This window comes from Phodopus roborovskii, unplaced genomic scaffold (genome assembly GCF_943737965.1).
Source record: "Phodopus roborovskii unplaced genomic scaffold, PHOROB, whole genome shotgun sequence".
Classification (NCBI taxonomy): Eukaryota; Metazoa; Chordata; class Mammalia; order Rodentia; family Cricetidae; genus Phodopus; species Phodopus roborovskii.
In genome coordinates this window covers 24,156,494-24,173,125 of record NW_026126563.1, presented here as the reverse complement: position 1 = coordinate 24,173,125, position 16,632 = coordinate 24,156,494, and the positions used below count along the sequence as shown (strand labels likewise).

Here is a 16,632-nt window from a genome sequence, read left to right as displayed (position 1 = left end):
AGCCAACATCTGAGAAGTGGTAGAGATATTTAGCCATGGCTATGATGCTGGCAAAAGAGATGCAGTGAGGAAGGCTATGGAAGGCTAAGGACATGAGGTTCCTCCAGGTGAGTCTCACTACTGAAGACTCATGAGATACTTTCTCCAGCCTTCAGGATAGAGCTGGAAAACACTTCACATTCTAGACCATCAAGTCAAGTGCAAGGTCACGAGGCATGGTTTCCATTCCTGGGATAATACTAGGAGTGATAGAAGCATGGGCTCATCCTTGTGTTGGTGGACTGGAATGTGAACCTCTTTTCTGTGTCATTCCTCTATAAATTATCTCATAAGGATATTACTTATTTTTGCTTGATAAAGTAAATTTGTAAATAACCTAAGCACAGCAGTTTGCAAATGCTGGTCCCTGGATGGCTGTGGTAGCACTGATCCTGGCTTTGAGATAAACATTTCCTGAAGGCAGAATTGGTATCACTCTTGTTCATCTCTGCACTTTCAGCACAATGCCTTCCATGTGGCACAGAGTCAATAAAATGTCTGAGAACAGTAGTGATTTCTGAGAGGGCTTTTGGTCTGTGAAGATGGAACAGCCTTACAAGAATGAGAGGGAAGATGTACACAGTAAGAAAAGAAAGAAGGCAGAAGGACTGAGAAGCAGGCACCTTCTATAATACGTGGCACACACAGATTAATTCTGCGCACAGATATGACAGCTCTCTCAGTAAGCTAACCTGAAGTCTCACCCATTAGCTGAGTTATCCAGCCAGTTAGACCCAAGCAATCTCCTGCCTCTCTTTTTAACTCTGCATGCACTATCGACCGAATTATCTCCTGACACTCATCATGAAACTCCTTTGCAGTTAGCACCAGGGTACAATTGTTCTTCAGGTGCCAACAAAGTGACCATTTCAGCCTTCAAGACAGCCAACCAAGGAGCCAGCAGACCCCGGGTCTCATTGCCATGATGAATTCAGCAAATTCAGCAAGTATCTGCTTGTGTTTCTAATATGGCATCAATCTTAGGGACTAGAGCACTCCCAGCAGATACTGGAGAATGCACTGGAGCATTGTACCTCAGAGAAAACACTGCCATCAGTAGTTTCTAGTTTTCTAGTGATTCTGGACTCAGAACTACTTCCTTACTGTTGACTCTGAATCCAAAGTGCCCTGTGGGGCCTGGGGAAGGAAAAGCCAAGCAACAGAGGAAAAGAACCAAAACCCTAACACATACACACATACACACACACACACACACACACACACACACACAAGTGAAGGTGATCCAGAGGATCTGAGACACATTCAGGGGCTAATCAAACTCCCTTCTCTGTTCTAGCCCCAAATCAAAAGTATAGCAGACTATGTCAAACAAGGCATTTAAATGTTCACATACTCATATTCATAAGTATTATTTAGTACCCATGATGTACTTTTTGGTTTGTCTGTTTGTTTTGTAGTAATAAGGATTGAACACAGGGCCTCATGCATATGAGATAGGCATCTGCCACTGAGCTATACCACCAGGTCCCTTTGATGGACTTTGCTTCCTTTCTAGGTTCTCTAAGTGGCCTACTCTAGGTCAATGTCATACTTCTGGTTAACTCATAGGTGACCACGCACGATGTTTATAAAGCCACCAAGGAATTCTTTTCTGGGATGACTTCAACTGCTTTAAGTGGTAATGACTTTTTGAGGGCTTTTAGTTTGTTAGTTTTATTGGCTGATCCCTCAACTCTGAGAGTTTTCCTGTCTAATAAAAAATAGAAAGAAAGACAACTGTCCCCACTTTCCCAGGCCAGCCACTCCTGCCAAGGAATGAGTCTAGAGCCTCTCTACGGAGGAGAATTTATGGGCTATTTGCACGTGTGCCCATGTGGACACGCTCAGCTCTCCTTCAGTCATCCCTGGCACGTAGGCTGTGCTCCAGACTCACTGAGAGGGAACTGGAGACAGCTCTAAAACCTGCCGCTGGATACACCTGGCATTCATGCTGCTCTCTGCTAAACTCCAAGACACATCTGTATGTTTAATTCTATCATGGGACAATTTTACCAGGAGTAAATCAGGATGACGCTATATGTATGCATTACAAAATCACAGCCAAGACCACACATATCCATGAAGAAACATGCTATTGAGCCACACATGATGAGTGTCCTCTGTGTTTTTTCATTGGTGATGTTCCTTTGCTTGCAGCTCTTTGTGTCTAGGGGCAGGCAGATGATAGCAGTTGCCAAAGGTTGAAAAAAAATTATAGGCAAAATCTACCAAGCTGAGAAAACAATCTATGGGAACTTTCTTTTTAAACTAATTGAGAAAAGATGGCCATCATTCTGTCTTGTTGGAGAGACTTATGATAGTAGAGGCCTCAGGCTGGGACTGTGGAATGAAGCTTGCATGTGGTTCACCTGAGGGTCATTCCCACTCCACAACATGCCCTTTATACAGTAGGAACCCCAAAGAAAGAAGCTAGGGGTAGGAGGTCCTACTCAACAAGGCCAAAGGAGAACCTCAAAGCTATGAAAAGGATGTCCCTATATTATTGTCCAATGGCAAGTGTCCTTGAGATACCCACAATTTAAGAGATGCTACCAAAAAGTCCCCCCATTGTCCTAAGGTAACTGCAAAGTTGGCAGATGGAATACATACACATCCTGCAAGATTAACTCAAGGGAACCATCATTTTATCCAACACCCACCTGGCTCTGGGGAAGCCAGACATAGTTTTTCCTCACTCAGGACTGTTAGCTGAACCTGTAATCTGCTCACACTATATGACATCTCCTGTCTGGTACCAGACAGTAACATGTTGTTGTAGAGGGAAATTGGCCATGGTCTGTGACCCACCTTCAACACGTCAGCCTTGGATCTTGTCTGAGGCTCTGCCATCTTTACATATGCCCTCAGAGAGACCAGAAGTTACTTCTGGCCTGGACTAGCCATGCTAGGGCTGGCATCTGCCTGTGTGTTCAGAGTAAAGGTGTAGCAAAGGTTCATTTGTTAACACAGACCTTCAAAGAAATGGGGAAGCTATTGTCTTTCACAGTTTGAATGGGCATCAGAAGGGAGTCCTGTGCAAGGCTGAGTCAGATATAACCAGTTTGAATAAATAGTGCAACCTAGGCCAATCTTCCTCCCAACAGAGCACGGAGGTTGCTTTGTTCATAAGTGTCCATGACTCGCATGGGAATATATCAGTGTGTTAGCAAACCTCCTGTTGATATCCAAAGTGATTTGGGAATACATCACCATGTTAGCACACCTGCCGGTTGGTACTGAAAGTGATGGGAATACATCAACGTGTTAACACATCTATCTGCCTGCTGATATTGAATTGTAATCATAGAGAGAAAAAATATTACTCAGGTTTTCTTCTTACTTATTTGAGCCTTCATTGGGGTAGTGATAAGAACAACTGGGTCCTCTTAGGGAGGAAAATGAGCAAGAGATGAAACAGGCACCCTAGCGTTTCAGCTAGAGGCTTCACATCATTGTGGGCCACAGCATGGCTCGCCCCAATCCAGCTACAGCTGCTACCTTCTCCTCCTTTTTCTTTTCGAGTCAGGGTCTTTCTAGATAGCCTGAGCTAACTTCCAACTTTTGATCCTCCTGCTTCAGCCTCCCCAGTGCTGATATTACAGGAGGTTCATGCCACTCCACTCTCTTCTACCCGTATGTAGCATGCCTATTTGTTCAGGACAGCTCAGTGCTGGAACACTAAGCTGGGAGACAGACCCTGCCTATGAGCAGGACATACTCAGGTCAACTGACAGGCAGTGATGACAGTATAGCAGAGAGAAAGGTTGTTTGGGAGCTTGGGGAGCACAGGAGAGAGATGGCATGGCAGGCGGTCCCTTACCCAGGAAGGCTCAGCCAGCTTTCATGCTATTATAGGCACTGATAAGGTTAGATGTAGTGATGAAGAATTTTCCAATTGCACTTCAGGGTTGTGGGAAACAATAAGTCAGAAATGATGAGGCCCATGGGTCAGACACAGCATGGGATGGAGTGAAGGAGGGCAGAAGGCTCAAGGAACATCTATGGGTCAGTGTTACACAGGACAGGGAAGAAAGGGAAGGACACAAGGCGACCTGAACTGGATCAGGAGGACAGGTCCTCTATGCAGTTTCAGTAATAGGGGCAAAAGGCAATGGTCTGCCATGTCCTGGCTAAGTCCACACGTGCATTTTCTTCATTATCATATCACATTCCAGCCCTAATCTTCATAGCTACCACTCTGGATCCTTCATGGAGATGGCTACACATAGAACACTCCCAACAACTCACTAGAAGATGGATTGCTTCCCTATATATGACACTGTGACCTCGATGGCTCACCTCTCTTGGTGTCGACAGCAGACACAGCCTGGATGAGGAGTGGGGCATTGGACTCAGAGTACTCCACGAAGACAAGCAGAAGCTTCAGGGCCGTCTTCACCACCAGGCGGAACTGGAGGAAAGATGGAACCATCACACAGAGGCACAGGCAGCGCTCTGCCCACTTGAGGCATCTCCCTCCACCCACAGCCAGCACCCAGCCATCAGTCAACCAGGAGCTTGTCAGAGATCACCCAGTTTCCTTCACTAGTTCCTCACTCACCCCTTACCAGATAGATAGATACCTCAGCACACAGGTATTAGCCCCCCTCTCTGAGGCAGAGTACATTGTCCACGATCACACAGCTAGTGATCAATGGAACCAGCAATTCAAACTTAGGACACTTGGTCCCAGAATTCACATCCGACTTCCAACAAGTCAGACATGTGCATGCTGAATTGGGGACATTATTTGATCCCAATGACAACAGTCACAGTTTTTTATTTTTCCAATGAGGAAGCAGGCACAGCAGATCAAATGACTTGTTTTAGGCCACAAGTGCTCTAGCTTGGGTAAGCAGGAACACGAGCCAAGTCCCTATTACTTAAAAGCAGGCATAGCAGGCTGCCTGGGGCCTTGGAACTCACAGACCCTGGATCCATGGCTCAGAACTTGTGGGGAGCTGCAAGCAGCTCAGAACCTTTCTTTCCCACAGTAGAACTCACCCTTGGAGAGTCCGTGAGCAGTTCACTCAATGGAAGCTACCATAGATTCCTAACTCTAGCACCTTCGGTCCTGAGGGGTTCTGGGTCAGTTTCCCACCTCCCAGTTGCTCCTCCATCTCTCCCTCAAAACCTCCCATCCCCTTTTCTTCCAAGAATCTCTTCCTTAGTGACCTCACACACATACTTCCTGAGGACGGTTCAAATGATGCACCTCAGCACACCAAGCCAACCTCAGGTTGTCCATCCCTACCCAAGCTGTTTGCTGCTCCTTTCCAACCCCATAAGAACTCTTCTAAATGGAGAGGGTCTTGTTTATATTTTTTTTCTCCAAGGCTACGAACTACATTTGACTCAGAGTGGGCTTAGGGGTGTGTGCTAGCTGTGCTGACCCATCAGTCAAAGCCAGGTCAAAGTGCACCATTTCGCCCACTCACTGGAAAATCAGTTCCTATTTCTTCATTTGCTCTGCACTGAGAGGGAGACCCAGGAACTCCACTAGGCATGTGCTGACATCACAGTGCCGGGGAGCAGACTAGCCAGGAAGGGCGAGGGGACCCGGAGCAGGGAACTGCACTGGACAGCTGAAAGGTGCAACGGTCAGTCTTCATTGTCACCTTGACCTCTCTGATTTAGACCCACCTAGGAGGCTAAGGAAAGCTTCTGGGTATGTCTGTGAGGGAGTCGCAGTGAGAATTAGCTCTATGGGGAAAGGACTCACCCTGAATGTGGATAGCCCCATCCCATGGGCTGAGGGCCTGGATGGAAGAGGGAAAGGATAAAGTAAGCAGTCCCTCTCACTTCCTGATCTGTGTGAGCATTCCCTCCTGCCTGAGAAACTGTCTCTAGCTCCAACTCTTGTCTACCAAGACCAGGGTGGTCCCATTTGTCATACTTCGGATTGTATCCTCTTCAGCCAGGAGTCAAAATCAATCCTCCTTCCCCCCAATTGCACCTGTTTGTCACAGAAAGGGGGAAAAAATAGTACAGGAGGAACAGTTTAAAACACCTCCTGCCCCAAATCCTTTCTCCAAGGCCTTTCCACGGCTCTGCCCCCAGGCTCCTTCTCTGTTGTTACATCTAACTAGGAATAGCCCGTCTTGTCCTTGGTCCCACCCTCTCCCCCTGATGCCTGCTCCCCTCCAGACAAAACAACTTTCACAAGAGTTCCTACAGGCTCTAATTCCCAACTTCCCAGTGACTCCCTGTGATATTAATCTTGGTGCTCAACTCCACAGGATTCAGAAACCCTGCTGAAACAAACTTCTGGGCATCTCTAAGTATAGGCAGCACCGTTCCAAGAGCTGGGGTCCCAGACTCAACAAAAAGCAGGAAGTGAGCTGAACACAGCGTTCATCTCCCTCTGCTTCCTGGCTGTGGATGCCATGGGGCCAGCTGCCTCACATCCTGCCACCATCCCTTCCATGATGTACTATATCCTAAACATGTGAAGCCACAATAGGCCTTTCCTGCCTAAGTTCATTTTATCTGAGTATTTTATTCCACCAACTAGAAAAGCAGCTCAAACACTCTCTTGCCCAACCTGACAGGAATTTAACTTTACCTCCACTACTCAATTTAACTATTCAGGTCCATGGTGGCCTATGTGCTGACAAATGCAACGGTTACTTCTTCATGGATTTCATCCAACCCTCAGTAGCACATGACATAGTCAATTGCTCTCTCTAGGGACAGGGCGGCTAGCTAGTCTCCTGCCTGATGGCGACACCTCACATGCTCATTTCAGGGTGTTCAGGGTGGCTCTGTGGAAACCTAAGAGTTCCTGTCTGGACGTTCCTTCTTTCTCTTTCCACACATTCTCCAGACAAGTGTATCCTATCCCTGAGTTTTAAAGTCCATCTAAGATTGAATGTTAAATGTCTGTTGCTTTCCAGGCCAGACCCATCTCCTGGGCTCGGTAGACTTATGACTTTGACACCTCTCAGGTGCTATCCTGCACCTAAGATTCACTGGATTTTCATTCATTGTCACTGCATGTGGCGACCTGCCACTACCAACCTGGCCTGTTCCTGACATGGCCCGCCCGACAGGCCCTGCTCGGGGCAGTCGGCAGAGTCCCCTGTACCTTTCTCACATGGTTCCAGAATCCATGAGGTAGAGCTTCTCTTAAGTCATGCTTATACCCTCCCCTGCCCCCCCAGGACCATCACATTAGCCTCCAAGGTATTTGTCTTGTTCCCTGACACAATCTGTGAACGTCAGCTTACTGCCAGTTTGGGGACTTCTCTCCAGGTCTTTTCTCTGGTTAAACCAATACCACAGGCCTGGTCTTCTCTTACTTGGGCCTAGGAAATCTCACTTGTGGAAAACACATTCCAAAAAAGGACCCCCTTGTCAATTATATCACAGAGCCTCTCTCATTGCCTCCCTTCATGAATGAACTAACTCCAGGAGCTTCTTCCATGTCCATGGGAAATTGGAGCTACGACCCCCACAGACTCCCTACCCCATAAATGCTTGAGTGACAGAAAACCATGTAGCACTTACACATATCCACAACCATCCTCCCCACAACTGCGTCCCTGAAGTCACCTGTATGAACTGCTGTCATGTGGTGTTGTTCAGGGAATAATGACAAGTAAACTCATTTGCACAGTCAGTAAAGACACAATTTAAAGTAGAACTTTTTAGTCATGATCTGTGGTCTTTTCTACAAAGACCCTACAGAAATAGAGACTGGACACACATTTAGCTACTGTCCTAACACCACAAGCTACTCCTACACAATTCCTCTGACACAGAAGACGCCCTTGAGCCAGCACTACATGTGAAGGTGACGTATCTTCTTCTTCCAGCCCATCACAGTGGCTTGGAACAGGTCACAGCCCCTAGCCAAGCTAAGGCCCTCTACAGTCAGAACCTTAGCTTGGCTAGGGGCCAAGCTAAGGCCCTACACAGGGAACTGAGTACTTTGGGGGGCTCCAAACATTTTAGAGTTCCTACTGCCTAACTCCAGTCCTACCAGCTCGCTGTCCATTTCTGGTTAGGAAGAGGCTAAATTCCACAGTATTTTCTCAACAAGTACAAGACTTTGTGGGGGTTGGGGGTGGAGGTGGGGGGAGTTGCCTTCCAGAAGAATGAACTATGCTTTGTATGTTTAAAGCTGGAAGGATGTCTTCAAGTAAATACAAACCCAGCAAGTCCAGGCTTGGCTGCTTCCCCGGGAGGTAGAACATCATTTTGTGGTTCCTGGAAGAAACCTGGCAGCTGCACAGTGTGCTCCTGTGAGGCTGGTCTCAGCAGGGCCCGCTTTGCCAGTTCCAAGAGCCCTTCTGTGCATCTGTGTGGTCACAGCCTTGACTGTCATGGTCCCTGCCACCCAAAACCCCTAAGCCATGGCTGCTTCTACTGGAGAACTTTTTCCTCTGGAAGCCTTCCTTTTCATGCCTTCCTATCCTGTGCTGGGAAGGCTCTTTTGGGAGTTCTTTGTGCACCATAATTTTATTTTATTTTTTAAATTTTTAAACATGATTTTTATGTTTGAGATTTTTGTGACTTTAGCTTCCACTTAGGTTATGTTTGGTTCTTTTAGAAGCTTTACTATGCCAGTGAATAGCAAGCACATTAGATAACTAAAGTGCTTTAGAGGCAAGAACATCGGAACATTAATTCGGGGCAAATTCCTGATACTAATTGAAAGCATGTCGCAACTCATCTTCAGACGCATCCAGGCTCTTATTCAGAAAAGTCCACATTAGAAGTGTTGTGAAGACATGAAAGTAGGGAGGTGATGATACTTCTAAATAATGCTATAGCATCCTTCACTCATCCAGTGTTTACTCTCTTTGATACCCTTCTGTATAGAGAATATAGCCACGACCCTCTGATTTGTGAAGCAGCTAGCACAGGTCCACATATCCCTTCCTCAAAGTCCAGCACACTGCCTTTTCCAAAGTTCGTTTTAAAAACTCTTTTCTAAGTGTCAAGGGGCAACTTTGCCAGTAAAGTGCTTTTGTAGAATGTACCAACCAGGCCCTTGGTTTGATTCCCAAACTTACAAAACCCAAATTCATCTTAGACATATTTGCACATTTACATAGGAACTGCTGTTAAGAGTCCCAGCCCACATCCACTGGGAAGAGACAAACAAGGGAGGCAGGGGTAGAGCAGGGGAGAGAGGGTTGAGGTGGCTGTAGAAGGAGCAACTCAAGAGAAGAGGGGTGGGGGTAAGCTGCAAGGATGTCAGGGCATACCCCAGTGCATGGCAACACATCATACCCTCAAAGTATCATTCTAATCTCGAACAACCAATTTTCTTGGTTGTTCTTTCTATCCTAACATGAACCGTAACACCATGATGCACCAGGCACCTGGCAACCTGTGTAGCCCCAAGAGAAAAGTCAGAAAGAGCTGATCCAGTTCCCATGAAGCATATTACACCGTGGGATGGTCCAGCAGTCATGAAGCAGACAAGTGACAGGGCATCAAGCAGTCAGCCTCAGTGGCTCAAAACCAAATGGGTTGAAGAAGGGGGGGGGTATGTCCCTGCAGGAGGTAAAGCTGTGTTGGGTAGACTGGCTGGCCATCTTTGAGTCTATTCCAATCCATGTGTATTTGCTTCTACTTTCAACAGTGTTTGGAGCCCCTTTGGGTGCTCAGCACCCTTTGAGACTCTGAGGGTATAGCACAGACCTGGCCACACTTCAAGGACATGGCCCATCAGCTACTGAGAGAGGGCCTCCCCACATACACACACACAGAGGGACACAGAGTGTACTCAGAGGACAGCTCTAGCACTGTGGTGACAGGGAAACTCAGAGCTGGGTGCAGCCAGCCCAACCCTTCTTGTCTTCAGTCTTCCGTGGAGCAGGAGACCAGTGGAATGGCAGTGGAAGTCCCGTCACATCAATACCACCACCTCAAGAAGCCCAGGCTCTAGGTTCTGCACTTGGACTTCGTTACCTATATTTGATTGACATTCTAAGAATACAAGTATTCTATTTGAATTTTGTCCACTATAACAAAGAAAATTACGAGTCTTTTTCTGTTGTTGTTTCTTTGTAGTTGAGTCTCGTGTATCCTGAGCTGGCCTCAAATGTCCTATAGAGGTGAAGGCCAGTGTTGAACCTCCAACCACCCTGCTCCTACCTGCTGGGATTACAGGTGTACACCACCACACTTGGGTCTTTTTATAATATATTTTTGAAATTAAGATATAACTAAAAAATGTTTCTCTTTTCCTCCCTCCAACCCCTCCCATGTGCCCCTTGCTCTTTCTCATTATTTTAATTGTTGTTACTCTCTGTGTGTGTGTGTGTGTGTGTGTGTGTGTGTGTGTGTGTGTGTGTGTGTGCCTAATATATAACCACAACCTGCTTAGTCCATACAGAGTTACTTGTATGTAAATGATTTCAGGGCTGACCGACTTGGTACTAGATAGCCAATTGACAGGTTCTTCCCTGGGGAAGATTATTCCACCCACTTTCAATATTCCTTAGTAGCCTGAAGCTCTTCCTGAAGGGTTGAGACCCGTGAGATTTCCCCCCTCTATGTTGGTATGTTGGCATGCCTTTTAGTATTCAGATCTTCTTTAAGCAGCCATGTAGCAGAGGAACAGGGAGTGTGCTATCAGATTTCATCTTAAAAAAAAAAAATGTCAGAGACGCTATATACATAAAGGTCACACTCAGATTTATGTGGTACTGGGGCTCGAACTCGGAGTGTCAGGGTACTACAGGTTCTAGGCAAGCGCTCTGCCAACTGAGATATAGTCCCAGTCTTAGAAAATAATGTTTTATACTATTCTAAAACACATAGCTAAGCAGGAGTCTGTGATATAGTCCCTTTGTATGAAACAAGTGCAGAGGCCAGGAACATGTAGCTACCACACTTCATGAAGATTTAACACATTTGCAGGGTGGCTGGACTGAGCTCTCTGCCGCACCCACTATTTTGAACTCTATGTTCCTAGTCAGCATAAAATATAGGCTGGAAACCCTTCGTGAAAGGGAAAGTGCCAGCTAACAAGAAAGTAACCAAGGACAGAGCTTCCATACCCCACACATACTCTGGATTCCAATGCCACGTTCATTCCAGGGAGGCTAGAGGGTGGGGTAGCAGTACTTTTCTAGGGTTTGGTTTTCCTGGTTAGTTTGGAGGGAGAATCTAGGTTTGAGATAGAACGCAGCTACCAGAATCCTAGGAGAGGAATACAAGGCAGTTTCTTGAGACGTTTAACCTGGAACTTTGCTTGTAGTTCGCTGGATTTAAGGAAACAGAAGAAATACAGCGAGCAGGTCAATATGCTGCTCATTAGGTACAAATTCAAGTATTCCAAAGGCCTTCAAATGGACAACTCCTTCCTTAAAAGCTCAATGACCATAAAAAGAAAACAAGTTCTCAACCTTAGGACTTAAGTTACAAAAAGGTCTAGAAAAGTACATGTGATTTTATTTCATTTCCTCTAAAGTAGCATAGCTGTGTGCTATGCAGACAGGTGCTAATCTTTAAACTAGATTAGAAATTGTAAGACACCTGATCTATTAAGTTTTTCCAACCTGTTTATACATTTGCCTATACTCTGGAACAGAGTAGGTATCAGAAAAAAAAAATCACCAGACATGTTGGCTAGTTCCTGTAATAACAACACTGGACACTGAGGCAGGAGGATCTCCGCTGAGTTTGAGGGCAGCCTGGGCTCAAGTCAATTCCAGATCAGCCTGGTCAACAGAGTGAGACCCTGTCCCCCTTCCAAGGCAGCCCCTTAGCAATGCATCCTTAAGACTCAGTGTTTGACATCTTATTCTAACATTCTATTCTCAAGTTGAGACTTTCTAAGCAAGCAGCTCAAATTGAGGCCCAAGGGTCTTTATAATTATTAAATGGTTCAACAAAAACCTCAGGCTCCACGATCTTTCCCTTCTTAATGTCTACAGACTGTCTGCAACATGGTGCGGGCAATTATCAGGCATAAAGCAGAAGCTTAAACACCATACCTCAGGCACAGAACCCCCGGCCTTGGCTCACATTGATTTATGGGGAATAAATCACCAGGGTTGGCACATCAGCCAGGACAGGAAGTCACCTGCACCAAGTCCCTGTGCTGTGGCCTCACAGAATGACAGCTACCTGCTTCTGACAGTGCAGTCTACAGAAAGGAAACCAACTCTGTGAACAGTGAATTAACCCGGGGAAGCTAGTGAAGGTAATGATCGGTGAATAAAAAAAAATGTGCAAAATAAAACAGAGCAAGCTGTCCAAAGATGATGAAGATAAAAACAAAGAGTTACAAAGTATTATGATTTATTTAATTGGAGTTTAGCTTGAACTTTATTTAAATAGAAGTGTGCAAACATCAGAAAATATCCACTTGGCTACATTTCCCAGCAGATACTCAGGGTCATTGCAAAGCGTCATCATTTGAGGGCCTGAGAGATGGTTCAGCATAGAGAGGTGCTTGCTACCCAACATGATGGCCTGAGTTTGACCCCCTGGTACCCACATGATGGAAGGACAGAATTGACACATGCAAGTTGTCCTCTGACCTGGATGCATGTGCATGGCATGTACATACCCACATGTTCACACACATAACAAAGAAAATGTGGGGAAAATAAAAAGGGTCGATTAATAAAATAACATTAACTCCCTCCTTCACTGTTGAGAAATGGATACCAAAACCTTGCATGAACATGCCAGCCGTGGGGCATCTTGTTATGCTTGTAGAATGCAATATTGGTTGAAGGAAATTAACAAGGTTGGATGCTTCTACAGGAAGCAGCATGCCCAGTTTGGGGTACAAAACCTCACATTCTAGAAAGCTAAAATAACTTGTTACATGGCCAGTTTCTAAATGAAACCAAAGGAAAACAGGTCTAATAGATTCTTGCCCTTAGCCAGTAAAAAGCCCCATCTTTCCTGTTGGCTCAAAAGGTACACTTTGTGGAAATATGATAGATAATATTTCCCAAGTAAAAGAACTTTCTTTTTACAAACAACTAGCCCTGGAGGCATGCCAGCAGACAGCAGGTAAGCCTGGCACAGAGAATGTGCTGTCAGAAAGAACTTGGTTGCCAGCAGTCTCCATAAAGTGAGTGGATAAGGGTGCCAGGCAGAGACAAAGACCTGGGGGAGGTGGAGAGGAGGCTAAGAGCATTGGCAAAGGGAACTCAAGTCTGCAGGGCACCTCCTGGGATGGCCTCCAGAACTACCTGACTGTTGTCCTTTGGTCCCTCTAACATCCTGGAAGATAATATTTTCATTGGAGAAAGGGTGTACTGGCTACTTGAGGTTTTGCATGCTTCCAAATGTGTTCCCAGGTTCAAGCCACCAATTCTGACTCTTTCTCCTTGTGTTTCTGGTTTTTATGGGGAAAATATATTTGTGAATGACAAAGCAGCAAGGCTAGATTATAGAGAAGCTTCTTGAGAGTGGGGTAGACCCAAATATGGTCCTGGAAGCACACCATGGTCTAAGGCAGCGATACTTCTGTCACGGGGCCTCTGCTGGCTGACTCTCTAAGGCCTGGCGTCATTCTCAGGCCTTTCACTCTGCTATCTTCTGAAAGCAAGGGCTTGTGAAACCTGATCTGAAACCCACTCTTCTCTCCCAGTGACACTGATTTCCTACTGGGGCATCTAAGCAACCAAATATGCTATGACACTAGAGGAGTGGCTCAGGTGGTAACTCGTTTGCTGTGTACATAGAAGGACCTGAGTTCAATCCCCAGAACCTATGCTAATAAAAGGGGAAGATGCAGCTTGTTTGTAACCCTAGTACTTAGGAGGCCAGCTAGTCTAGTCTACTTGGTGAGAGACTGGTATGACATCAAGGTTTGACCTCTAGCCTCCAAACACCAGCACACACATGTGCACCCACATGCACAAAACTACGTACATTGGGATTTATACTCTTGGTGTGCACAGGCAGAGGAGCCAGGAGTGAGCTCTACAGGGGACATTGGCTCTATAGCCACAGTGTTATCCAGACAATAGCATATGAATGCACTGGGATAATGCAAGGAGCTCTAGAAATACCACGTAATGGAATGCTGACAAATACAAAGTTCAAACAACTTTACTCACTAAACAGGTTTTAATGATATTAAAATATCTTCAAATATAGTGTTCAATCTGAAGCCACTGGATTGACTTGGAAACATGAAATGAGCTCTAATGAGTCATAGCTCAGTCATACAAGAGACTATTATACAGGAATCAAATAATATTTTAAGTTACAGTGACACAGAAAATGTTTAGAATATTTTTAAAGCTTACTATATAAGAAAAAAAATCAAAGAAAAATAGAAAGGTTTCAAAGATAATCATTGTCATTAATTTTGGTAGCATTCCCAAATAATATTTTTGTTTTTTCATTTGGAAGTAACAAACACAAGCTCCAAATCTAGTACTGATTTAAGACAGCAGGTACAGTTTAAAGAACTGACTAATATCCTGGTAACTTCTTTGGCTAGGCCATACAGAATTCAATGGCTGAGCAGATTTCATGGTGTTAAATATGTTTACAGTGTGAGTTTTTAAATACATATATAATCGGATATTGTCCTACTTAGATGCAGAGAGTACCACTTTTAGATTGGCAGCAAGAATATCTCCAGATGAGGGTGGGGGAGAAGGCTTAGTGGGCAGTGTTTGCCACACAAGCACGGGGGCTAGAGTTTGGAGCCTCATGCTGATGTGAAGGCTGAGTGGCTGTGATGGTCCATCTGAAATCTCAGGATGCAGGCGATAGAATTAGGGCATCCCCAAAGAAAGCTGGCTAGCTGGACTGCCAAACTGGTGAGGTCAATAATATAAGGTGGAAAGCAATAGAGGGAAGATATCCAACATCCTCCCCTCATCTCCACTCTTGCATGCCCACATATATGCACACAACCATGTGCAAAAAAGAAAAAAACATGTAATCATTAAACTCACCACTGATATTGAGCCTGCTATGGAACTGGGGGAGCAGAGGAAAGCAAGTGGCTTGAAATGTGTGTGGGGAGGTGGTGGCAATTGTCTTTGCAGAGAGGGAAAGGTGTCTGCAATGGCCTAGATGAGGACCAAGTGGAGGAAGGCAGAGCTCCCCTGCCAAGCAGCAAGAAATGCTCACCTGTGACGGTTTTCAAGAGTTCTTGAAAGCCAAGTGTGGGGCTGCCACCACAGCATGAGAGACCTAGAAACTGCAGGCATAAGGACCAGCTCTGAGCTGCTCTCTAGGAACCTGCACTTCTCAGACAAGTCAGGGGCAGAGCTAGGGCTGACACAAGCCTCCTACAGTGTGAAATCAGAAAGAATAGCAACTACCAAAAGGGAGATGTGAGCAAATGGACTCCAAAAAATGACATCCTGCAGCTTTCTAAACTCACCACTGATTCCTAAAGAAAATACCCCGGAATTGGATGGATGAGGAAGGGAGAGAGAGAGAAAGAGAAGAAGGGAGGGAAAGAGGGAGGGGGGAGGGAGGTAGAGAGGGACCAGGCCCAGTGGTCTAAATTGAGAACATCTCTAAATTAGGATGATGGGTGGGCTTCTGGGGAAAAGCTATTAACAAGTAATACAGGGCAGGAGACCAGGAACAGTGTTCTGAGTTTTACACACTTGTATCTACTCATCTTACAGACTATATCCCCATTTTACAGATGAAAAGGCAAACCCATGCAAAGGATGCTTTGGACCCCAAAGTCCTAGCATGTGCTGTGAGATGCAGTATATCCCAATTTCAGAAAGACTTTGAGAAGGCACTGGGAAAAATAAAGACGAGTGGCTTGATGGTCAGCTGGGCAGCTCCCTGCTCACTCACAGTGACCCTAAAACACCCCCACTAATCAGCGTCCCCATGCAGTTTGTGCCGCTTGATCCACACTCTCTCCCCCTCGGCATTCTGGTCTATCATAAAGAGGCATAGCTTATTAAATTTATGTTATATAAAACTGGCACTAACAGTTAAGATGATAAATGGCCAAGACAGAATTCACAATTATCTTGAGGCTGGAACTGTGGTCTGATCGACGAGGAAAATTGCAATGCCTTGCATTTAGATACACAACCATCAGTCACGGACATGTGGAAAGAAGAACTGGCAAGCGTGATAGATGAGAAAAAGCCAGGAAAGTTTAATGGACTACCACGCTAGTTTCAGCCAGCACCCAGGGCTGCTGCTAAAAGGCTCGCTAAAAGTAGAGGTGAAATTTGTGGAAGAAAATGTCCTATCCCAGGAGACTGCTACTGTAAAACTTCTACCAGTTGCAAAAAGAAGGCAGTGACCAGTAGAAGGAGGAACTAGTTATCATATCCCTGTGACATCGAGAACAAAACAAACACTGTAGCTTGGATAGATTTACAGGAGAGCCATCTTCTCATTTTTAATTTAAAAATGTGGATGGATGTGCATATTCCTGTGTACACGACGCTATGTAGATTCAAGAGGACAACCTCACATGTCAATACTCAGGAGTTACTCACCTTTAGTTTTATTTTTTTCATATACTTTGAAATGGTGTCTCTTATTGGCCTGAAACTGGCCAAGTAGTCCAGGGTAGTTGTCTGGCTAACCTAAGGATCTTCCTGTCTCTGCCTCCCCAGTGCTGGGATTAAAAGCACACCACCACATTCAAGGTGTTTTGCTTTT

General features: G+C 45.4%; 1 protein-coding gene across 1 annotated transcript in view; it reads right to left on the bottom strand.

The window, feature by feature from the left end:
- Fhod3 (formin homology 2 domain containing 3) overlaps window positions 1–16,632 on the bottom strand; it is a 397,434-nt gene that overhangs the window by 136,067 nt on the left and 244,735 nt on the right. Inside the window, exon 7 of the mRNA XM_051202091.1 lies at window positions 4,339–4,450. Within this exon, the coding sequence (XP_051058048.1) occupies window positions 4,339–4,450 (112 nt within the window). The remainder of the gene's footprint in view (window positions 1–4,338; window positions 4,451–16,632) is intronic.